The 26,423-nt window shown below is 45.1% G+C and overlaps 1 protein-coding gene across 6 annotated transcripts in view; it reads right to left on the bottom strand.

The window, feature by feature from the left end:
- Positions 1-26,423, bottom strand: part of erc1b (ELKS/RAB6-interacting/CAST family member 1b) — a 212,586-nt gene that overhangs the window by 137,570 nt on the left and 48,593 nt on the right. For 3 of the 6 annotated variants that reach the window (XM_053688509.1, XM_047162090.2, XM_053688508.1), the window contains 5 exons: positions 22,829-22,966; positions 15,173-15,313; positions 11,843-11,983; positions 10,637-10,672; positions 4,693-4,886 (listed from right to left, as the gene is read on the bottom strand). In XM_053688509.1, the coding sequence (XP_053544484.1) occupies positions 4,693-4,886; positions 10,637-10,672; positions 11,843-11,983; positions 15,173-15,313; positions 22,829-22,966 (650 nt within the window). The remainder of the gene's footprint in view (positions 1-4,692; positions 4,887-10,636; positions 10,673-11,842; positions 11,984-15,172; positions 15,314-22,828; positions 22,967-26,423) is intronic. The other 3 variants (XM_017494190.3, XM_017494192.3, XM_017494198.3) reach the window with 1 other exon arrangement.

The raw sequence follows: 26,423 nt of genomic DNA on the forward strand, positions 1-26,423 counted from the left end.
TGCGTGGACGTCACGCCAGGCTCTTTTTTTCAGCGCTCACTGAACAGCTCCTTCGCAAGATCAAAAAAGTACCTTTGAGGGGGCGGGGCTAGGTAGCTCATCTCTGAAAGCAAAATGGCCGCCCATCTCTGCAGCTATTAGTCAGTAGTACAGAACGAAGGTGGTCATGCAGAGAAATCTCTCTGGAAAACGTTTACGCAATTACGTGTACAGAGATGAGGATCTTTCTCCTTTTTAAATCAAGAAGCTTGTTTTAAAAAATAAATAAATAAATAAAATAAAAAGTAAATAACAAATCTTATAACACAGCACTGCTCGATTCTGATTGGTCAGAAAGTGCTGGTTTTCTATAACAGCAGGTCTCAGAGTAGTTCTGGCTACACAGAAAAGTCCCAGGTTTATATTAATGCTTTCGTTCTAACACACACACAGGGACTCGTAAGTTAGACGACAATACATCATCATAATCTAAGCCAAAAACCGATACATTTTTGATTTGGTTTATTGAGACGTTCATTTAGCATTTATAGAAGGAGTCTCCAGTGTCAGTGCTTCATAACAGTCAGAGGTAAAGCTGTAACGGTGTTTTTGAAAACAGGAAAGTGAAGGAACAAAGGGTTTATAGCTGTTATTTTCCTGAAGCTAAGGTTGCTGCTGGAAGTGGTATTAGTGAGGCCAGCAGGGGGCGCTCACCCAGTGGTCCGTGTGGGTCCTAATGCCTCAGAATAGTGACGGGGACACTATACTGTAAAGACAGCGCTGTCTTTCGGATGAGACGTTAAACCGATGTCCTGACCCTCTGTGGTCCCAGAACACTTATTGTAAAAGAGTCGGGGTATAACCCCGGGGTCCTGGTGAAATTCCCCCGTTGTCATTCCCCTTCTCTATCACGGCCCCCTAATAATCCCCATCTCTGAATTAGCTACCTCACTCTCCTCTGCACTAACAGCTGGTGTGTGGCGGGTGTTCTAGAGCACTATGAGACCCCCCCCAATACTATGTAAAGTGTTTTAATTGTCTAGAAAAGTGCTATATAACTGTAACTAACTAACTAAAAAGCATGTAAATGTTTACATTTTCAACAGTTTGGGGTTTTTAAACGATTTGCGTTTCTGCATATGGGCTGTTTGGAACCGTTTTCATGTTTCAATGAAACAGGCGATTCCGACAGAGGAAATGTTTATAGAAATGTTAAAAGCTTCATTTTAAGGCAGCTTGCTGACTCGAGACGAATTCCAACGATGGTCTGAGGAAGAAAAATCAAAAGCCTCAAACGAGGTAAAAGTCCAGTAGGCATGGACAAACGTATTACATCACGTCAACAGTATACTCCGTTATTGTCTGACTCGGATAAGACCCGAGTGAACACCAGAACATCATATAAAATGAAAGCACACATGAACAGTGAGCATGAACAGACTACTACAAAACATGTACTTTCACCCATAAACCACATACAACTCTGTTCAAGGTCAAGCTTTCTCCTATCGCTACTTCCTGTTTACGATCTCACCCTCAGGCTTAATTCTGTGGTGCCTGCACTGTTTAGAACTTATTTATATACATAAAACGTGTATGTATGTATGTATGTGTATATATATATATGTATGTATAGGTGTATATGTATGTGTGTGTATATATATATATACACACACACGTATACATACACACATATATATACACACACACACACACATATATATATATATATATATATATATATATATATATATATATATATATATATATATATATATATATATACATATATACATACATACATACACACACACACACACACACACACACATATATATATATATATATATATATACACACATATACACACAATATTAGAAAGCACAATATAAATCAAACATTTTCTTTGATATTTCCTATAGGCGGTATGCGATTAGTTAGTTTGTTTAGTCCGTAGCGAACACGGTGTCACGTCGGACTATACCGCCTCGGATACCGACCTCGGTACCGCGGCGCACGGACACGTCACGTTACTCTCCTAGGACGTCCACGAGCGACTGCGGGATATGTGCACGGCGGCCGTCTTGCGTACGCATAGTTGACGGCGAGTATAAATCTGCCTTTAAACACACACACACACACACACACACACACACACACGCGCCCTCAGACAGCCTCCTCCTCAGCGACGCAGATAAACCGAGGCCGAGCGGCACAATTTTAATCTGTAATGATTATGCAGCTGAAAAAAAACAAACGGATAGCGAGATAGTGAAGGAAAGCAGGCGTACTAACCTTGAAGTCAAACTGAGGAGATGAGTCAGTGTTCCAGTGTAAAGTTAAATAAACACAAGGGGAGGAAGAAGAAAAAAAGAAAAAAAAAAAAGAGAGAGAGAGAGAAAAGAGAAGACAGAAGGGAAGAACAGACACAGCATGAGCAAGGTTAGCATTAATTATTATTTAATAGCAGCAGAAACAGTCTGTCAGTGACGATATATTAACACGAGGCAGGACATGAGAAGGGTTTGACATACATTCAACTGAAGAGAGTCCGCGTTCGTGACCTGAACCAGAACTATAACTGTCCATCTGACGGTTCGAAACACAAACATCATCATTAAACTGCTGGATCAATACATTTTTAAAAGATGACGATTGGTTCGCATAGATTTGAAATATTCTACAAAACGGTGTTAATGGTCATTAGGTTCCTCTTTAGCTCGAAAGGAATAAATGTCTCTCGTTGTTCTCGACAGTAAGGAGTGCTGATTGTCAGGTTTTCTCGTTTTCGTTCGGCTCTTTGTCTCTCTTTTACATTCAGTCGTCTGCTCTTCGTTCACACTCTGAGCTTCCGCTCAGCCGTTCGTGACAGAGATCCTCTCAAGCCTCAGTAATTGCCATCACATTTGATAAATAAATATTCAACTGCCCCAGTTCAAACTACATTCTGTTCACTGGTGTCTGAAGGCGTGATTTAAATCAGGACGGCCTCCGCACCACTGATCTGCAGCCAGAAGTTTTACTTTCTCTAGCACGGGCTCGGAGAAAGACAGGCGGCTAATCCTGACTGAGGAGATGAGCTGGAGAACAATAGCACAGAGCACGAGCTTCGATCTGCCGACTTGGAGACGCTTGAGAAACTGTCACAACAACCGTGTGTCAAGACGTGCGAGCTTGTGACGGTGCCGTCTAAACGCACGAGAGGCTTTTGATGAAGTAGATGATCCTCCTGCGTGCTTTCTCCTGCGAGTATTCCACATTTCAGGGGTAATTATCTCCGCTTCTGCATACTACAGTACGCTTCCAAAACTAAATCCACACAGATGATGGTGGAGCATTTCAAAGGCGATGCTTTGTTGCTAAATCTGGCAGGAGAAATGGAGACAGAAACGGCTGGATGACTTTTCAGATATATTCCACCTCGTGTTGCATCCAGAGCACTGATTCAGCTTAGAACATCTTCACTTAAAGGAAGTGTTTGGCAGAAATCAAACATTACTCGTCATAATAAGAACACCATCAGAGTGCACAGTGAAGCATGGTGGAGGTAGCATCACGTCGCGAGGATGTCCAAGGAGACCAGGACGGACGAAGCTGAGTACAGTAATCCTAACAGAAAACCTGTTGAGAGTGATATGGAGGTTCATCTTCCTACGAGACGACGTCCCTAAGCACAACGCAAAAGCTACGCTGGAGTGTCTCAATTCGGTTCCTAGCGAGGCTGGAAAGCTGCGAGCGACCCCTCCGTTGTGCTTACGATCAGCAGAAACTTCAGGAACGAGACGAACACCAGTCTCAAATGAACACACGTAGGCAGACGCCGCTGCTGAGTCAGGCAGATGAAGACACATGTATATTCTCCCGGCGGTGCATGCTGTGTAAGTCTGAGGGCATGTAAAATAGCAAGTGTTCTGCAAGTCTGAAACGCTGCGGTCGGTTCCTCACACACATCCAGCATGCACTCACAGCATGAACGCCATCCCTGCAGGGCTAAAACGCACATCATTACCGAGCGCTGCGAGGGAAAGCAGATATTCCACAAACTCAAGCCCACGCTGCGATTCGGAGTCGAACACAAAGCTGTACAGGGACCGCGGTGTGTTTTTGGGATTCGGAGAATTAGCCGGAGATTTAGACGCCGGTTCTGCGTTAGATACAGCCGAGTGTGAATGTTCGGGTCTCGACAAGGGGAGAGGAAAAAAAAACCTAACACATCTAAAATGCCTTGCTGCCGTCCTTGCTCCTAAGGGTGTGCAAACTTTTGCACTAAACTATTTATTCAGAGAGCTGTTTAAAAAAAAAGTGCTGTTAAAGAAGAAATTTTTAGACAAGGAAACAAAAAAGTTTTTTCTTCATCATATCCGTCATCGTACTGTACACTTCGGGGGCGGCGTGAATTCGTCGCCATGACAACAACTCGAGCGAATAAAGTAACTGCAAACTGGAACAGTATCTGAATAGTAAAACTCGTTCGGACAGCCTTAACGTGCACCTGGAGGATCTGATACAGATACGCGTTTACTCACAGACAGCTGTACGATTATGCACATCAATCTTACTTACACACACACACACACACACACACACACACTGAGCATTTCTGATTTCATAAAAGCTCTAAAAATACATACAGAGATCAAAATGCATGTCCTGTATACAGTCACTATCTGTATGTGTGTGTATGTGTGTGTGTGTGTGTGTGTGTGTGTGTACCTCTCCAGTTCACTGATCTTGCGGTCTTTGTCGTTCTTCTCGTTCTCCATCTCTCTGAGGATCTCCAGCAGACGGTCCACTTCAGCCTGGGCTTTCCCAGCATCCTCTCTGTGGCGGTTCACCTCCTGCTCGAGGGTGCTGATGCGCTCTGACAGCTCCGTGTTCGCCTGAGCCTCTGCAGCCGCCGTGTGAGCCTAAACACAACACACACGACGGGGTTGGAGGTTAACGCTGCAGGACAGCTGGATACAAATGTGTGCCAGTGCCTAGTCCCCCCCCACCCCCACAGAAACTGAAGCATTCTGGGAAAGTGACGCTGCTCAGGATTATCGTTGGACAGCACGGCGTTTTGTTTAAACAGGTTTTCTAATGGGAAATGAATGAAAGAAGCGTTTGGCTCTGTAGCGGACTCACGAGTGCCAACTGTGTGGCCTAATAGGAGCCTGGGCAGTGTCAGACCGTGTGTGTGTGTGTGTGTGTGTGTGTGTATATAGGGACTAATGCCTTCTTGCAACTTAAAGCCATGATGTCACAACAAGCCCAATTGTATCCAGGAAAGAAATGCACGTTAAATTGATGCCAAATTAATTACGAGTTCCTTCAGCAATCACAGTCGGGAGTCAGATGGCAAAATGACACCGGGTCTTCGAAACCAAAACGCAGTACACAACCCTAAGTGTGCTCTAGAACCGTGGTTCTCCCAACTGCTCCTGCCTCAAGTCCTCCATTCAACCTCGTGACCCGAAAGCAGTTTGACGTTCAACCCTTCGAAATTAATCCACAAAATAAATAGTGTAAGAATTTTGTGCTGAAAACATGAAACAAACGGAAAATTCAACGAAAACGACATTTAAACATTCGGTTCAATTCGAAAACCCTCTAACAGCTCAACAGGGCTTTCTAAGACTTGATTAAAAGCCACAATAACATGGTGGTATCCTGATCCTGAATAACAAACCTTATTTGGTATTTAACTGTACTTAAAACAGTTCAAAATTATGTTTAATAACAAGCAGTGTTTAAATTAAATTCAAAAAACAAACGTATAAATAACAAATAAAATTGATCAGGGTTGCCAGTTAAAACAAAGGTGCGTTGGGTTTAAAAATGAAATAAATTAGTTAAGTATTAATTTAATTTAAAACCTCATATCTTTCCCAAATCTTGCGGTGTTCGCTTTTCATTTGCTAAATGTTGAAAAAAATATTTTGAAATTGTTTTTTTTTGTGTGTGTGTGTGTGTGTGTGTGTGAGGGAACTCACTCCACTGCATTACCAAAGAAAAGTGTGGATTTCTAGCAGTAATACCAAATCTGAAGAGAACTACATCACACCACAAGTTTTGGGATTCATTCACGATCTGATAAACATATAACATTTTAGTTCAGGTTTAAATGTACGGAGATAGATATAACTTGATATATGTGTGATATCATTTAAGTTTTAGCTCTCAGTCAACTGGGAACGACAAAAAACAGGGCAACCCTGATTTCTACATACCCACTTTAACTACCGGTGCTCGCATGCTTCACAGTGAGCTTTATTAGTCCTGACACGAAGAACATCAGAAGAAATCATCTGCAGCTTTACAGAGTCTGACTCTTAGACTCTTCAGTCTCTTCACACAGACGTTAAAACAACTTTGCTAATAACACACCTTCCAAAACATACCATGGGCCTATAAATGCGGGGGAAACTACATTATATATAAAACATATACACTGTTTAACCTTTTGATCTTTTGTTCAAAAAATTCACAAAAATACTCTGCTCTTATGGATATCAAACAATCGGAAACAACACTGGTTTATCAACAACAACAACAAAAAAAAGGTTAAATATAGGTGTGCAACAATTATTGGCACCCTTTTAGTCAATACTTTGTGCTAGCTCCCTTTGCCAAGATAACAGCTCTGAGACGTCTCCTATAATGCCTGATGAGGTTGGAGAATACATGGCGAGGGATCTGAGACCGTTCCTCCATACTGTGATTGTCATGGCAGGAGCTTGATTTTGTGGTCAGTAAACCATTTTTGTGTCGATTCTGATGTATGTTTTGGATCATCGTCCTGCTGAAGATCCAACCACGGCCCATTTGAATCTTTCTGAGGTTTTCATTTCATATCTGTTGATATCTGATAGCGTCCATGATGCCGTGTATCCTAACAAAATGTCCAGGTCCTCTGGTAGAAAAACAGCCCCAAAACATTAAAGCTCCACCTCCATATTTAACCGTGGGCATGAGGTACTTTCCCATACGGCGACCTCTCTGTGTGCTCCAAAACCACCTCCGGTGTTTATCGCCAAAAGGCTCTGTTCATCTGACCATCGAACCCGATCCCATTTGAAGTTCCAGTAGTGTCGGCACACTGAAGACGCTCGAGTTTGTTTTTGGATGAGAGTAGAGGCTTTTTTCTTGAAACCCTTCCAAACAGCTTGTGGTGAAGTAGGTGACTTCAGATTGTAGTTTTGGAGACTTTCTGACCCCAAGAAAGTCTTTCTGGCCGCTCGAACCGTCCTCTTCACGGTGCGTTGAGACGATATAGACACTCGTCCAATTCCAGGTCGATTCATAACATTTCCAGTTGACTGGAACTTCTTAATTATTGCCCCGATGGTGGAAATGGGCATTTTCAATGCTTGTGCTATTTTCTTATAGACACGCCCCATTGTGTGAAGCTCAACAACCTTTTGCAGCACATCACAGCTACATTCCTTGCTCTTACCCAGCGTTATGAATGACTAAGGGAATTTAACCTGTGTGTTACCTCATATTCATACCCCTGTGAAACAGGAAGTCATGGTTGAACAATTTCCTGTTCCTAGTCACCCAGGTCACCCTAGTCACCAAACAAATGTAAAATATCAATAGGAATATACTTCAAATATATTTCTCTCACATGAATTCATAGGGGTGCCAATAATTGTTGCACACCTATATTTAACAAAAATTGTTTTTTTTTTTGTTTTTTTTTTGGATAAACCTGTTTTGTTTGCAGTTGTTTGATAGCCATGACAGCAGAGTATTTTTGTGTAACAAAAGATCAAAAGGTTAAACAATAGACACTTTTTCACAGCATTCTTTGCTCATATTCACCAAGGGTGCCAATATTACTGAAGGGCGCTTTACACACACACACGCATATATATATAAACACACACACATAAATTTTCTTTTGCAGGCCATGCTGAGAAAAGGTGAAAAAACGGCATACTCTGTGTGTCTGTGTGTGTGTGTGAGTGTGAGATCTACATGTCAGGGTCAGAAAGTGTAAGTGAAAAAAACCAGACGGCTCTCAAAATAAAATCGTGGCATCAAATACTGTGTAAAGTCATAAACACAAAAATAAAACTTTCTTGGATGTAAAAGATGACCCGTGGCTGCTCGTGACAAACCGGTCGAGAGGCACGGCACTACCGTGATACAGCACACGGACGCTACAGCGTGCACGGTCATGGCTGAACATGCAGAACATGGCATTCAGAGAGCCGGCAAAGCCGGGCAGTGCACTCAGCACGCCACAGAGAAGTCAGGCGCAGCATATTACAGCGCGGCAAAGCAGAGCACGTTGCAATTTAGTCCGAGTTCAAACAGCATTGCGAAACAGTCGCAGCTCATAAGAGTGTCTGGGCTCCGGGCGGCCTCTTCGGGCTGGCGCTCTGTGAAAGTGGCCTGTTCTGTTTTATTGGGGAGGATATGATTTGAAGGCGACATTTAGGCCTCTCTAATTTGCTCTTTTTTTTTTTTTTTTAACGTCTCGCCCTGAGGTTGACGAGGTTTCCACGCCGACCGCCAAGAGCACGTCGTCGACGGAGGGGAGGACTTTCAGACATTCACAGGAGGCGACGTGTGTGTGTGTGTGTGTGTGTGTGTGTGTGTGTGTGTGTATGTGGGTTTGTAGTCTGGAACAGAATTTGTTATATCAGCCGTAAAAATTTATTAAGTACTCATGACTGTGCAGCTATCATCGAGAACTTCTGGCTTGCATTGTACGTCGGGTTTCGGCACATATGCACAAGTCACACACACACACACACACACACAGGAAAGGAGTCCTGGAGATAAAACGAGTACACAGAGGAGCAAACACGGAGCAAACGTTATTATTATAGTGCGGCTGTTAGAGCAGCTTCGTGTGCTCCAGGGTTCGGTGCAGCGCTGGTGTGGGAACGTCACGCAGCACCGTAAGCGAAGAGACACGGCATTTTGCAGCGCGTCAATGATTCTATACATGCCAAGGGGAGTGTGTGTGTACGTGACAGGAGTGTGTTTAATGAATCCTGTTAGTCGACACGGGAGAAATGGTAATAACTATGTTTATTAGGGATGTTAAAAATTAAAAATGCATTAAAATTTTAATTACAGTGTCACAGCGAGTAGCGCTGCCACCTCACAGCTCCAGGTTCGATCCTGAGCTCCGGTTACTGTCCGTGTCGACTTTCTCACGTTCTCCTTGTGGGTTTCTCACAGGTGCTCCGTTTTGTTTTTTTTGCCCCCACCTCTCCTAAACATGCCAGAAGGACGATTGGGTTTGGGAACGTTTGGGAACGTGCCCACTTCCACGAGGACCGGAGTTCCCAGGACAGACTCCGGACACAGCGTTATTGAAGAGCTTTATTTATTTATTTTTAAACTGTGTTCAATTCAAGTGCATTTTGTTAGCAGTGGGTGTTGTATCATAGAAAACAGAAGGTCCATCCATTTTCTGTAGCGCGTATCCTACACAGGGTCGCGGGGAGCCTATCCCGGGGAACCCGGGGGACGACGTGGAGGACGCCCAGGACACAGTCACACACGTTGCGGACAATTTGGAAATGCCTACAACACATGTGTCTGGACTGGGGGGGGAAGACACTGGAGGTGCGATTCGAACCCACAACCCCGGAGGTTCGACTACCAAACCAAGCCACCGAGCACTATACGCCATTTGCGATTCAGCCACAAGACAAGTGCCTCCGATAACACCTGCTGAAAATCAGCGACTTGTACCGTGATGTAATGTTACGCAAGCGTTTACATTACTTACATTAGATGTTCCACTAACAAAGTACTTCGAATGTACACATGAAATGTCGATTCAAATATTCCGGACCGTTAAATTTGTTCCGACAGCCTCGGTGTGTGTGCTCATGTTAACAGAGCCGCTGGGGTGCATCTTATTACACAAGCGCTCACACGAGGCCAGCCAGGACGCCGCCAGTCATCGCTGCGTTTCGTCCAATCACAACGGAACGTCCCGAGCACTGTCAACGCGTTATCGCTTACACTCCTTTAACGAGACCTGTGTGAGCACTGGAGCGCGCCCGCCAGCACTTTTCATTGCTTTTGGATCACGGGACGGGATCTGGACACATCCACAAAGCCACTGAGCAACCCGAAACATAATCCAGCCCTGTGCACGACTCAATTTCCCATGAACATATTTTCCAGCGCTGGGAAATGACAGATTTTAGATTTAAGCACGGACGCTCAGGCAAACGTATAAACGGCCTCGATTACGCGTCTACGTGTATGTCGAAGTCTTCGTGTGACGGGCAACACACAATATGGCGTAACAAAAAATAAAACAAAATAACAACAACAACAAAAAAAAAAAAAAACCCAGATGCGAGCAGAGCGGGAAAGCGGAAACAGATGCAGGGCTGGTATAAGCCGCATCGCGGCACGCTGCAAGCCGTGTTACGCCGCTGAGAAACTAAACCCGGATCAGTGTGAGGCTTTAGATAAGAGACGAGCTCATGCAAGCAGGCCTCAAACACTGCAAATCCGAAATCTGTCTCACTGTCTTGTCTGTGTGCACGAAAACAAACATCAGATAAGCCGTGAGCTCATGCAAGCGAAGCCTCACAACGCGCACATTCGTAAGATTCCTTCGGCAGCCACGCGTACACACACGCACACACACACACAGGCAGGCAGGCTTTCCACATCGGGATGCACTTACAAGTTCGGAGGAATGGCCTGATATGTACTCAGTGTGCTTTAGGAAAGAAGGAAGAAAACGGGGGTGGGGGGGGGATCCAGAAAGAGATGATTACAAGAAAATGAAGAGATGTTAACGATAGGGCTCACGTGAGCAGAGAACGGATGGATGGAGAGATCAAAACAGGGATGCAAGCCCTGGGTGATGAGTAATGAATAAAACACTTATATGTGTGCTGTTACTTGGGTTGTGTGTGTGTTTGTTTTTTTTGTTTTTTTAACGATGGTGGATAATATTTAGGTTTGACGTGTTTCCCCCCGTTGCACGTCGCGGTATCGGAATCCTTTCTCGCGAAATACAGCCACACTTTACACTCACGTTCCGCTTCGGGCGTTGTGATTTAATACCGATAATACAAATCCAACTCATCGTCGTAGTAACGTTAGCGTCCGAGAAGCTGGGGAGACGAGACCATCCGAGGAGCGCGTGAATGCAGCGGTCACACTCCGACGGGAGCAGGTCGCGTACCGTTAGCTAGCTACATCAAACGCGCTTAAATTACAACGCCTGAAGCGAAACGTCCTAAAGTGTGGCTGTATTTCGCAAGAAAGGATTCCGATTCCGCGACGTATTATCAGAGCTCTATATTACAAAGGGATTTCGTCCCGGAGTTGTTACTGCACCGGTACATAAACCGCTAAATATTGCTCTACCTGACTTATCAGGGTCAGTGCAAATGAATAACTTTTCTAATTAATCCACGTCAATCTACACGGACGGCGATGAACGGTTATAACCTAATACCATAGTACAAATGACATGTCAGCAAAAATATATGTAATATACGCAATATGTGATTAATCGGCGGGGGGGAAGGAACCCACGTCGTATTACTTAACTCTAGGGTGATCCGATAGCGAGTATCAACATGGGGACTGATACTTACTCTAAAACACTGGAGCTTTACAAAATCCAGTGTCTCACATCGTTTGGAAACGAAGCAGAGGATTGGCCGGGTTATTCACTGCATGGGTTTTGTGTATCCGAGCAATATTAACATAAAATATTTCCTTGTTCATGACGGCGATTAAAGCTATTCCATACTCGAGACAGATGTCGAAGATGTGATGGAAGGAGCGAGACACTTTACATCATCAAAACACCGTTTCTATTCGTACCTGCTGGCATTCGCTTCTGAGCGGCTCACACATCAGACGTCTCTCTCACCTTCTTGAGCTGACTCTCCAGTTTGATACACTCCTCTTTCTTCTGCTCAAGCGCAATCTCCAGGCTCTTGAGCTTGGAGTCCTTCTTCAAACCCGAGGAGGCCAGTGATGAGGCGTGCTCCTTCAGATCCAACAAAGATGTCTGGCACAGACAGGAAAAAAGAGTGAGAGAGAGAGAAAGAGAGAATTAGGTGATCTAATACATGAAAAACTGAACATCGACCGGAAAAAAAAAAAAAAAAAAAGAGCGACCCTTCAAATGGCAGGACGCGAGGCCAGAGATGTTAATCGAATCCAGCGAATTAGCCGAGAGGCTGCGCTCACGTCATGCCGCAAATCCTCATCGCAAAGAAACAAAGTGAGCCCAAGCGTATGTAAACACGCGGCCCGAAACTTTAACCAGCTGCCTCGCTCTGCCTTCAGCCGTACCGCGTAAACTAGAACGTTCGGTTCAATTTCATTTGTATGGATCTTTGAACAATAGGCATTGTCACAAAGCAGCTTTACAGATATCCGGATGTAGATTTAGCTCCATCATGAGCAAGCCAGAGGCGACAGTAGAGAGGTTTAAACTCTTCAAATCTTAAAACGAGAGAGAGAGAGAGAGAGAGAGAGAGAGAGAGAGAGAGAACCCATCTTCTTTCCTCGTGACACCGGATACTGCGGTTTATACCATGTGAACGCACAACACATGTTTTACGATTCATGATTTACAGCACGCATGCTCTCCTCCTTCACACGGATAAATCATGAACGCGGCGCTGAGTAAGAACAGGGTCTGTACTGTACATATGCAGTACGACGTGTCTCACGGTCACGTTGAAACCTACAGTCGTCCGTCCGTAAAGCCGCCTTCGGCCACAGAAGCCCGCAATTTCACACCGGAATGCTGGGCCGCGTACCGAAATACACTCGTAACGTTTGCACGGCCACGGCGTGTTCCCCGGGCCTCGCGCTGGCGCTGGTAAAGAAGAAAATAGCAGCGGAAGGACGGAGTGTGCTTCCCGTGAAAGATTAGTGGTGAGGCTGAGGGAACTCGTCAGCAACACTACATAGATAATACACAGCAGAGCATTCCTGTCCGAGTGCGTCACTCATCCGTGTGATTAGTCGAACACGAACAAGAAGACAGGACTGAGAAGGCGTGCACGTGGAGACGATTCCCGCAAGTCGTCATGGTTACCTGAATAACAGTTTATAAAAGCATGAGCACATGGGCGAACGATGAGCCAAAAATCCGGCATCGACTACAAACCGGAAACGTTACCCTGTATCCCGAGGAAGCGCTTCCTGTATTAAATCGGTTCGAATCAGATTATACGTCTAGTTAGATTGGAAAAGAAATATTCTCAGAATTAAAAGCATTGGCTTTCCTTTTGTGTCAAAAACACGTAGAAGTACCTTCAAGTAAAGCGAACACTTTAACGGGCAAAAATAACCTGCAATCGTACACTGCTCAGCACTGCGCCTCGCACCTCTGGGGTTGGAGGTTCGAATCTAACCTCCTCCCTGTGTTCATGTGGCATGTCCAAAAGTGTCTGCAGTGTAAGAATGGGCGTGTGTGATTGCACCCCGTCCAGTGTGAATACCCCTGGGATAGGCGCCGGGCTCCCGGTGACCCCGTGTACGATAAGCGGTACAGATAACGGGTGGATGGAATTATACTCGGTCTCGACCGCACACCATACTGTCGCGGTTTTCATCACATGGACAAACTTGTTATTTAAACGCTAGTGTGAAACTCGAACTTAGAAAATCCAATGACGCAGGCCTTTCGAACAGCATCTTCACACGAACGCCGTACACACACACACGCACATCCTGATTTGAACTCAGAAAATGAGAGATGGAGTCAGGAAGTGGTCTCGTGTGCTGCTGCTGATCCCGATGCGGACACAGGCCACAGGAATAGCATGAATAATAATAATAATAATAATAATGGGCTGCATGCAGAAGGAGAACAGATCTGGCAAGCGTAGCATCTGTACAATTCATTGCTTTTGCATCCATGTGTGTGTGTGTGTGTGTGTGTGTGTGTGTGTGTGTGTGTGTGTGTTTGCATACAGACTTTAGAGACCGCCTGTCCCTTTAGGATCAGACAGATAGAAGAGACGGATAGAAGAGATGGATAGAGAGCACAGAAGTAAGCTAGGGACAGAAAGAGAAATGAGCAGTAGGTTTTTTTTTTTTGGGGGGGGGGGGGGGGGGGGGGGGGACACGGTTGGGGGAGGGGGGCCGTCCCCTCGAGTAGACTCAACCGTTCATCATCCTGTCCCGCTCTCTCACAAACGCACACACAGAGTACTGACAGTGTGTCCAGTCTGTTTTCATCACTCTGAAGAGGAGGCAAAGACAGAGTGTGCGTCATGTCGCTTCCTCACCGTCCTTTAAGAGGTCCGATCAGTGATTGTATTGGACGTCAGCACACGAATACAGCACTCTGCTGAACGTCGGAGACGCCGTACTTGTGCTGACTGGATGATATTGGGGGGGGGGGGGGGGGGGGGGGGTCCACGTTATTCGCAGGATGCCACCGTGACCAGCCTGTGTGCACATGATTGGATGATCGCACCAATGTGCAGGTGCACAGGTGTTCCTAATAAACTGGCTGACGAGTGTATAGAGCATACTGCACATTAAAAGCGACTTCTGTGGATATGGGACATCATATTTTAAGCCGAAATTTTTCAAATGAACTGAAAAATACGAGTAACAATACAACACTACGTTACAAGCAGCTGGGATTCAGAAAATCTTTTTTTTTTGTTTTTTTTTTTTAAAAATAAAAACGCATTCATTTGATGTCTGGAGCATGTAAATAAGCAGGAATCGCGATACTGCGAGAGCAATTACTGCACAAAGCATGTTATTGGTGATGTATATGATGATCTGTGCTGATGTTTAATGGTGTCTACACTAACTAACAAAAAGGTGGTCTGACGGGGGGGCGGGGGGAAATAATTAAATAAATAAATAAAATCCCTGAGTGCGCCTTCAATCCCAATCAGTTTCACTACATTTCAACACCCGCAACACAGTGAAGTATTTACAGTCAACGTCGGCTCTCCCGGCTTATAAAAACCCGTCGGCTTTCCACTGTTTGTCAGTCAATCGTCGTCGTCTTCCACATGTCAATCACAGAAACAGCCTGTCAGAGAAGATGAGCTACACACAGACCGTCAGCGAACGTGTTCAAGAAGATTCACGTCGTGTTTGCTCGTACATCTGCGTGAGACGGTTAAATGTTTAAGCACTGTCCAGACTGACACACACAGGCAATTATTGTGATCTACGTGTGTGTGTGTGTGTGTGTGTGGAGACAGAGTCTTACCTCACGGTCGGACAGGTCTCCCTGCAGCAGGTTGATTTTCTCCTTCAGCTCCTTAAGCTCTTTCTTGCAGGTATCCAGCTCTTCTCCCTTCTCCCTCTCATCTCGATCTCTCTGCTCTTTCAGACGCTCGATAATTCGCTCCTGCTCACACAACAAACACGGTAACGACCTCGCCGTTAACTCGGACACCGGGGAAGCCTGTTCAGATTGGGTTTTTTTTTTTTTTTCTTGACATGAAAGTATGTTTAGGCAAGATGCTGTTTGTAAAGATTCTGATGAAATGCTTTTTCTTGTCTCAGAATAAATAAACAAATGAATAAATAAATGATTTTACGTGGACGTTTTTCTACGTGCGTCCTTTTCTAAACAACTCGTAACCATGGACGCTACCTTACATCACATTCAGGTTAAGCAAAGCGCCAAAAAGACTCGCTACATCTCAAACGCTGTTACGTCAGTTCATACGGTTTCTGTATTAATGTGGGATCTTGTGCAGTACTGGAAATAAAACTGTTCGGGGGGGGTTGGGGTTGTTTCGGGGAAGTGTACGATCTATTTATTTTTTGGACGAAGCAGCCATGTTTTAAAAAAAAGGGGCGGAGCCACCACAAAATGGCTGACACACTGAGCAAGCATGCTTGCAAATAAGGAGCTAAAGAAAACAAGTGGCACATCTGAGACCTAGTACATGTTGTGTACATGCTTATTTCCCTAGATAAATCCCCAAACCTGCCGAAAAAATGTAGACGCTCACTCATTCTTGCACTCTGCAGGAAGGGGCGGGGCCACCATAGCCACCGTGGTTTATTTATTTTATTTATTTATTCGGGGGGGGGGCGTGAAATATAGACCTGGCGTTTCGGGTTTTAAAATCGTCGCTCGCTCCTGTGACGACGTTCCCCGGTGTGAGATACAGTTTCGCAGAGTCGTACAGCCGTGAACCAATAGCGCAGTGTAAGGAATAAAACCCACGCGGTCATGCTGTTAGAGGAAAATAATCAACGGATATAGATGGGGCGGGTTTCCCCCCCCCCAGTAACGGCACGTCACTACGTGTCGTATTCATCTTACACCAACAAATCTTCGTTAAAGAATGACGCGTACTTTTTTTTAATCGACGTACACTTACATACAGTTACTCTCGTTTTTTTCTTCTTGCTAGTAAGTAAGAGCTGCCGTAGTTACAGACTGAAGAACTGAACAGCATCGTGGTGTCATGGAGAAAAACTTATTACAAAAGTTATGCCTTTACTAGAACTTTAAACAATCGACTGATTCACAAAAGCAAAATATATGTTTGATGAGTCTCCTACCACTCTCCTTTTGTGTGTGTGAGTGAGAGAGAGAGAGAGAGAGAGAGAGAGAGCCAGAGGGGGAAAGAAAAAAAAAAAAAAAAAGAAGTGCGAGTGAGAGAATGAGCACGATTCATTAACCTCACACTTGTGTCAACTTTGGCCAAGAACCGTACGCAAAGCCGCAACACAGTGTTTTCGGAAACTAGAGCGAACCGAGCGCAGGTGAAATGAGTCAGATCTGATTCTGTCCATTCCAGCAGAGTCGCTCATGGTTGAAAAACTCCCCACCTCATACACAATAATAACACGGCACAGAAAGCACCTCTTTTATCAAGAGAGCGCATGTATGCGTGCGTGAGAATGAGGGAATGAAAGCGCGAGAAAGACGGAGCGGGAGACGGGGAAATGGGCGGTGAGAGTAATAATGCTGAAACAGTAAGAGGTTTGAAGTGGTGTTTTTCTGGCAGGGTGGGTGTTTGCCGTCGACGGCCTGCGAAAGCGTGCCGAGGGAACTGAAAGCAGAGAGCTTTCGGCCTCTGGATCTTTCACACCCACGCCGGCCAAAACTCACACGCGGAGTGGCCGAAGTGGACGGGGGTTTTTTTTCCACTTCCCAAAGCCACCGCTCCTGGCTCAGCTGCATCGAGCTGCGACAGTCAGTACGTTTACACGGACAACAATAATCCGATATGAACCCGATTAAGACGATACTCCGATTAATAATCTAGCATGTAAACTGCGATTATTGATGACCTTAATCTGACTAAAGTCGCACTCGGAGTAAACACGAATGGAATTAAGACGTGTGGAGTATTCCTGTTTTAGTCGCGTTATCGACGTGCGTTACAGACACGTACACACCGTAATCACACTATTAACGTCGTGTGAGTTTTCACCGCGTTGTGCGACAGGACACGTACACACACGGCAGCGCTCGACCGTTCGACGGCAAACAAGAGAGCACGGCTGCGTCCCAAACCGCGTACTTACCTGCTGTATAGTAGGAGAAATACATGTACATCACTGCCTACTATATAGTAGGTACGTACCCGGTTTGGGACGCGGCCCACGGCTTCAAGCAGTCGTCTATTTGCACGTTTAACGCTATCGACTAATACTTAACCGCACTCGAAGCTTGCGTAAAATTAAAAATGAAACACCCAGAACTGTATACGGTACCATGACGAACACCAACTGTACGCGGGGACGTAACGACGTGCGCCGTTAATCGATCTACGTCCTATAACATGCAAAACCTGAACATGAAAGGGATCTTCTAAAAGCGACTCATGTAAACACCTTAATCAGAATATTATGCGTCTTATTCAGAATAAGGTCAGTCATCAGATTACTGCTGTGCATGTAAACGTAGTCGTCGTTCAGCGCGACGGACTTTTCCGAGAGACGGGCTCCGGCTCGCCCGGCAACTTCCTTGTGCATCCTTATGGACATTTTTGTCTCCTTCTTTCTTTATTTATTGAATCTTACACCGCGTAAAAATACGAACACATCGAAATGAATGCTGTGGTTAATCACTGACATATCAAAGAATGTAATATTCAAAGAAGAAAAAAAATTCTGCTTAGCATTTAGTACACGGAGAATAATTTTTCTTTTTTTCATAAAAAAAAAAAAATCTGAACAGATATCTGACACAACCCATTAATTAAAACATATATTTAAATATATACAGAGCACTTTGGTCACATGATCGCATTCTTTCGTGGACAGCCTGCGCCATTACCCAGAATCACCTGCACTTATGAAGTAGGAATCCTGATCGCGTAGCCCAATGACTCTGGATCGCAATGAAACGACACACATCACAGGTTATATGGTTCAGCCGTCTGATTTCCGCTGTCCTATGCCCTTTGTTATACATTGTTAGACATTTGGACATTTTTTTTTTAAAAGAAGCCCAGTGTCGAGAGCACATCCAGCGTAAATTAGAAACTCTGTAATAAATTGGCACATCCCTACGTTTAAGAGATGTCACGATGGTAAAAATGACGATGTATGTCATCAGTGTATGTGCATGGGGGTGACTTTAATAAGTATTAATGCGTCTGCCATTCATAAAGCGAACACAGAGGCTTGCTTGTGAGCCATGCCGCTGCACTGGAGCTGCTCCGAGTGGAAACGCCGTGCTCTCTCTCCAAACAGACGGCTGACAAATTCAATTTCCGGCCCCGAGTCGATGCAACGCTGTTCAGGGAGGTGAAGAAGAGGAGGGAAGAGAAAGAGGAGGCCTAAATCCTGGAGAGTGAGTGTGTGTGAGAGACGCAAGGCAGGAGGAAAGAGTCGGGCCATGACGTTACGAGCCAGACCGCAGATACCTAAACCAACGTTAATAACCTCCGGGGTTCAAACTCATTCATATTCATCAGGCAGAGCTGGCCGGCGTCGGGACCGCTGTAGCCCTGCGCTGGGGTCAGCCTGCAGTGAACGGCCTTCTCTCTTCATTTCAGGTGACGCCACAGACGTGCTTCCGCTACAGGAACCTTTCAGGAGAAACCAGGACCGATTTTAATTCCTGGGTCGTAGTTCAAGGAAGACTTTTAGTTCCTGCTCCTGTGAAACACCAGGAACTGCTTTGGATGAATTTGATATATTGATTCGCCAAACCCTCTTACAAGACACAGCAGAAGTCCTGTTCATACACTCACGTGTGTGTGTGTGTGTGTGTGTGTGTGTGTGTGTGTGTGACCTTTGTGTCATTTCCAATGTTACATGGTCTGGAAGAGCACGGTCATGGCTCCTCCAGAGGGATGGGAATTCAAAACAGGAACTCGTCCTGTGTGGATCATGTTCAGAAGAGATCCACAGAGATTTTTTGATTCTGAAACTCTGGTGTATGGCCTAAAACCATCTCAACACACAGAAGTACTGCTGGGGAAGTAACTTCTCTCCTGCGGGAGGATGTTGGTTATTTTTTATCGAATCACAGCCACAGATCGGGCTGAAATCTGGTTGAAAGGAAGCAGGAATTCTAGGCTGGGGAATTCACCAGCATTTGGTAAATGACTCTGAAGTATATTCCTAGTGGATTTTAACCAGAGATGTTAACAAGTCACTTTATGCAAGTCGCAAGCATTTAGTTAGGAAAATATAACCGGTCAAATTCATAGCTGGTTGTAAGCACAAAGCCTTGTTCTTGTTTATTCTCTAGTCGAATCTCTAACCTCAGTGGTGCACAGGGTAGCTGCTGCACAGCTCTGAGATCCCTGGTTCGATTCAGAGCTTGGGTTACTGTGTGTGGAGTTGCACATGCTCTTCCTGTGTCCATGTGGGGTTCCTCTGGGTACCTCCCAAAAACATGTTGAAAGATGGACTGGCATCTCTAAAATGCATGAATGTGTCTGTATGTGTGTGTGTGTGTGTGTGTCTGGGTGTATTCCTGCATCGCACCCAGTGCTCCCGGGATAGACTTCAGACCCTGGATGATCCTCAACAAGAATGTTATTTTAATTATGTACCATAGCATCTTCACTGATATTTAGCCAGCTAGCTAACAGGACATGAGGAATAAACGGTGGAGGGACATTCCAAAAACATAATGGCTGCATCTGAAATCGCGTACTGTGGCAGTACCTACTGCATCCGATTCGGTACCCCTACTGCAGCCGAATCGGTACCCCTACTGCAGCCGAATCGGTACCCCTACTGCATCCGATTCGGTGCCCCTACTGCATCCGATTCGGTGCCCCTACAGCATCCGATTCGGTACCCCTACAGCATCCGATTCGGTACCCCTACAGCATCCGATTCGGTACCCCTACTGCATCCGATTCGGTACCCCTACTGCATCCGATTCGGTACCCCTACTGCATCCGAATCGGTACCCCTACTGCATCCGAATCGGTACCCCTACTGCAGCCGAATCGGTACCCCTACTGCAGCCGAATCGGTACCCCTACTGCAGCCGAATCGGTACCCCTACTGCATCCGATTCGGTACCCCTACTGCATCCGATTCGGTACCCCTACTGCATCCGATTCTGTACCCCTACTGCATCCGAATCGGTACCCCTACTGCATCCGAATCGGTACCCCTACTGCATCCGAATCGGTACCCCTACTGCATCCGATTCGGTACCCCTACTGCATCCGATTCGGTACCCCTACAGCATCCGATTCGGTACCCCTACAGCATCCGATTCGGTACCCCTACAGCATCCGATTCAGTGTTTTATAAATAACTGAGAATTCGGACATACACCTCCTACTGCACAGTAGGGTTGTAGTGGTAAGATTCAGACGCAGCCAAAACCTCCACCATCTAGTGGCGGAGACAAAAATTACGACAGATCTCCCGAGCAAAGGAGAGAAAGAGAGCGACAGACAGACTTCATATTTAGATCATGCCCACGTTAGGGTTTGGATCTGAATACACACGTGTATAGGTGGAGCAGTAAAGTAAACAGATCCAGACAGGGTCAGGCTCAAACCTTGTGGTTATATTACATTATTACTGCAGGGTCAGTAAGGTTACAACTTTATGCTCAGATGCCACTGCAGCCAATCAGACTCGATTGTCACACAGTAAAACTTTCCAGTATTCAGTACCTGCGGAGCTCATAGCGTCTGGTGCTGAGATTATAAACGGACCGACTGCTGCAGCGATTTACTGACTCATGCAGCGCATGAACGCACGCACACGCAACGACAGAACCAGATGACGCCGAGGACTGCTGAAACATACTTGATGAGAAGTGACAGTTTATTTGACCTTTAGCTCTGCCACTGTGCAGGAAGCTGAGGCTCTGTGTGAAGCTGCCCGAGTCCTAACATGGGCACGTACTACAGAGCAATCTTTACTTTCATCTCACATACACACTCACATACAGTACATACAGCTGAGGCCATAAGTTTGCATACAGAATCTGCTAAATGTTAATAGTTTTATTATAAAAAAAAATAAGAAAAAAAATAAAATAAAAAGGAGCGATCATAAGAATTGCATTTTGTTTCATACCGTCCTGAACTAGCTGTAAATTGTTATTATTTTGTTGAAAAATATAGATTTTTTTCATTTAGTACTGCCCGTCAGAAGCTACATAAGGCTCTTAACGTATCGTGTCGCCTTCTTGAGCATCAGTGAGCGTTTGCACCTTTTGTAATAGTCGTGTACGAGTCCCTCAGACGTCCTCAGTGTGACAAGACGGATCTTTTACGATCCTTCTTTCATTTGTAACATTTCGAAGATTCTGCAAGGCGTACGTAAACTTATGACCTCGACCGTAAACGCTCGACAGAGCTGTGATGCTCTTCTCGTCTTCGCTCACCGACTTGGATCAAAGCGACGATCCTGAACTTTCTCACGCCTTCAGTTTAAACAGAAACGCTCGCCCGAGCCCGATTTAACCGAGTCACCTTGCCAACTAGCTCACGATACGTCAGTACATTTTGTATTTCACGAAACCGTCGCACAAAAGTCTTTCTGCCCATCACTGAGAATCTCTTGATTATTATTCAGTCTTTTAGAAAACAATATTTCTTTCCATAAAACCTCTCACAGTGACGGTATTTATGGTGTTTATCGAGTCGCGTTGCTTGTGCGGTGAAACCGAGGTCACTGCAGCGTGATTCAGGGCGAATCCAGAGGGAGGGACCGACATTTTTGTGGCTTCGCAGTTGGACACACAAGGGATGAGATCCACTGACGTAAGTAACTTGATCGGGTTAAAAAAAAAAAGGGAGAGAGAGAGAGAGAGAGAGAGAGAGAGAGAGAGAGAGAGAGAGAGAGAGAGAGAGAGAGCAGGGTGGACAGTAACAGATGAAAACTTATTTTAATCAGTATTTTGAAAACCCGACAGGTGAGGTAACGGTCTGATCATACACCGTGACTAACCGTGACGCCATGACATCGTAACCACCAATTAGGTCTCTAGGAAACCCAAACACGTGAGTGACCAGCACACTAGAGCGCTCGCTAATGGATTTAGGATTTGTCCACCGCTCATATACGCTGTTAATCTACTTTGTTTTCACGTACAAGAGCTGCTTCATATGGTCCGGTTTTGTTTTTGTTTTTTTGGGAGAGGAACCTCTAGCTGACTGCAGCGAAAACCAATTACATACATCATTCCCAACACTGCCGGGACGGTATCATGCGATTTTACATCAGAGATCTAAGAAGACGCGACGTCGAAATGTCCAGCCGTGTATAATCTGGGAACAACAAAGCTTGGATCCTCCATGAATATTCCCGGCTGTCCAAAGTTCATTCCAGGTCCGCTTATGAGTCACATGACTAAAACTCTTCAAACTGAACATCAATCCTGCCTTCGTGTTGTGTTGTGTGTGTGTGTGTGTGTGTGTGTGTGTGTGTGTGTGTGTGTGTGTGTGTGTGTGGTACTCACCTTCTCAGCCAGCGCCTCTTCGAGCGTAGTGAGAGCTGTATCTGTGTTGGAGGTGTCAGCCTGCAGGGATTTGACCCTCTCTTTCAGACTACTCAGCTGCTTCTCCTTATCCTTCAGCTGCTCCTGCAGGTTCTCGATCTGTCGGGGGAAAAAATGGCAACCCATCAGTCTATGAACACAATATATAAAAACGATGCATAAACCACATACACACCAGTATGGTTTATAATACAAGAGGTCACGAACGCATTCAATGCACAAAGAGCTGTCTAAAACTTCTGCACGGCAGCATTTAGACTCCATTTTGTCAATATTTATGATGCACATTTAGAAATGAATTGGCTTTATGTATATATAAATATATAAAAACACAACAATATTTTTAAAAACGGTTTTTCTGTACCGACTCTGAAAATAAATAACGACCTCATTAGAGCGATATTCCGAGCTAATTTTGCTCATAAAACTTCCCTTATCTGTCACGATGGCCGCTGTGAAGCCTGCGCGAGGCGAGCGCTGATAAATGACAGCAGAGATGGGCATTTCGCAAACTCAATCCATTCATCATGTCGTGACAGCTCAATGAAAAAGCTCAATGTGCCTATCCCCTCATTTCACATTCAATTAAACACTGACGGATTTGATAAATAGTCACCATTCATATTTTTTCCCCCCCAATCACTTCGGGAGGAAAAAAAACAAAAAAAAAACAAAAAACAAAAAACAAACCATCATCAATATTCAGTAAACTGTGCAGGTTTTTTTTTTTTATATAGGAGGGGAGGGGGGGGTGTAAGGGGGAGGGGGAGTCGTGGTTCGAGGTGATAACGATCCAGAAAGGCAAAGAAACAATAAACGTGTTTATCTGCGAAGTGGAGAATCTTGGATTTTGCTCCCGGGGCGGACGGGAAATTCTTCAACTTCGCCGGTTGGCATAGCAACCAAGAACGGCAGAGGTTATAGTCGTTAAATTTGAATTAATTAATTAATAGCGACGAAGGAGAAAGGTAAAAGGTAAAACACGCGAGCGACCTCAAACTGGTTATAAAATGCGAGCCGTGCCTTTTCTAAACGATGTGAACTCCCTTCAACGTCTTCAGTGCTTTGACGTCCTTAACCCGATCTCCGACAGAGAGCAAATTGCGTCAACTCGTGAATTTAATTAAAAAGAGAGATGTTTTGGCAAAAGGAGTTTAAAAGAAAAACAAACGACGGTAGTGGGAAAAGTGAGGAGAAACCCGATAATGAATTTGCCCTGGTTTAAACAACTGCACTTGTTTCTCGTGTAATAAAAGTACAGCGAGGTTTGTTGTTTTAAACCTTTTCAGACATGTTTGGACAGATGTCTGGGGGCCGAGTCGCTTTAATAGTCGAGGTGGTGTTTTGAGGTAGAAGACTGAAAAGGTGGCTGTAAGTAGGGCTGGTCAGAAATTTGTCAGGACACTCGAGACCTCGGAATACTTCACGCGGAGACGACGCTCGGCTGGCTTCCACCAACAATACGGCATAATTGCGGCGAGGACGGACTTTTTCGCGAAGGCCACGCTCGACGTCCATGTGCCAGCTGGGTGAACTCCCTGGCTACACGGCCAAGAACGTGATTGGTCGTTAAATAAAAAAAAAAGGCGTGTCCAAGTTGATTCGTTCCAAGATGGCTGACACTAAAGACCAGCTGTCTGAGCAGGTACGAAGAAATCAAGACTTTTATAACTTTGTCAAGGGATTGCATGGCTTTACATTCTCACGGCTTTACATGTTCGACTCAGACACCAACAGTGTGTACATACACACACACACACACACACACACGTATCTATATCTATATCTATATATATAAATATATATCTGCTGCACTGAAGGTTCCCAACAGCACAGTGGCCTCCATAATTGTTCAAGGGAAGCAGTTTGGAACAGCCAGGACATGGAGCTGAGCCCCTCTGAGACAAGGGCTTTGGTAAGAGAGCTGACCTTGTTGAAGGTGAACCATCACTGCAACACTCCACAGATCTGGGCTTTATGGCAGAGTGACCAGACAGATGCCTGTCCTCAGTACGACACACACGAATATATAAATATATCTCGTTACGCCACCGTGACGCAGCACGAGCAGCGGTTTGAAAAGAAGCATGTGCTAGTTTTCACTCTCCCTGCATAGCTGTTATAATCATAGGGTGGGTGAGACCTCGCTAAGACCAAATTAGCGAGAAGGGGAAAAAAAGAAAAGAAAAAAAAGCTTTAAAGCCGGATTTCTATTTCACTGAAGAGACACAACGCCTCTATGGGAATGTTACAGACAGCATTAGTGAAGATTGTTGTTCTGTACAGTTTGGTGGAAAAGTGCTTACGGCTAGGCTGCGTCCCAGACCACATACTACACTTACACACTTAGCATCAAACCGTGTAATAATTTGGGACGTAGTCCTTTGCTGTGAACCAAACCACACCCTGCTGCCTATTCCCTACAAAACAGCAATAAAAAATCATTTTCCAATTAATTAGCTTCACTCGGAGGGCACCGAGACGCTGCAGTGCATTGTGGGACTGCTTTAAAGCACTAGATATATTCCGCTTTACATTATTAATACCTTCCCTAATTAGTGCGCTACTGTATAGAGTAAACAGTGCCGGGGTGTTTTGCCTCAGTAAAATGCCATCGATTTCATTTGAGCAGTCAAACGTGTGCAATACTTTCGAGCTCCACCCACATGTCCTTATCCACCGAGTGTGTGTGCACGTGCGTGTGTGTATGAGAGAGAGAGAACGAGATACAAGAGATATGCATGCAAAACCATTTCCAGATCCTCATTAATCAACTCTACAACTGACAGCCGAGCTGACAACCCCACGTGTTTGTCATACACACACACACAAAAAACACTCAGCTGACTGCCTCTATAAACACACACACACACACACACACACACACACACACACACACACACACACAGGAATCGGCTTGCGCACTTGACATTCTAGGAAAGTATTTCTCTTTGATGGTGCCTGTGGTTGCTCTGAAGGCCTAATGAAGTCCAGGTCCTCTTCTCTCCACTAACCTCACTCACTCCAGCGTCTCTCCGCTTCCTCTGTACAGCTGGCCACCAAACACAACGCGCTCATGAATATTTCATTCAGCCCTTATTATGCGTGCGTGCGTGTGCGTGTGTGTGCGTGTGTGCCGAGTCACATGATAACTACAATTATATTTCAGGTCAGCGATTCGAGAAACAGAACTGAGGACCAGGCGCTCTTCCAAAACTGAGCTAATAGTGTAAAGAGAGAGGGGGTGTATTATAGAAAAGAGTGATTACAATCAAATAAAGCTGAGGGATAGACAGGGAACAAACGAAGCCCAACACACACACACACACACACACACACACACACACACAGCAAATCCTAGTGTTTTGGCTTCATCCAGTGATCAGTGTGTGGATAAAAGACTTGGAATCAGAAAAAGAGCCAGTTTCTGTCTCAAACACAGAGGATTTGAAGGGATTTGTGTGTGTTTGTGCGTGTGTGTGTGTGCGTGCGCAGGTGTGTCAGAAAGAAAAGGGCGAGAGTGAGCGAGAGAGAGCGAGAAAGATGGAGAGAGAGA

The sequence above is a fragment of the Ictalurus punctatus genome, chromosome 19 (assembly GCF_001660625.3).
Source record: "Ictalurus punctatus breed USDA103 chromosome 19, Coco_2.0, whole genome shotgun sequence".
NCBI lineage: Eukaryota > Metazoa > Chordata > Actinopteri > Siluriformes > Ictaluridae > Ictalurus > Ictalurus punctatus.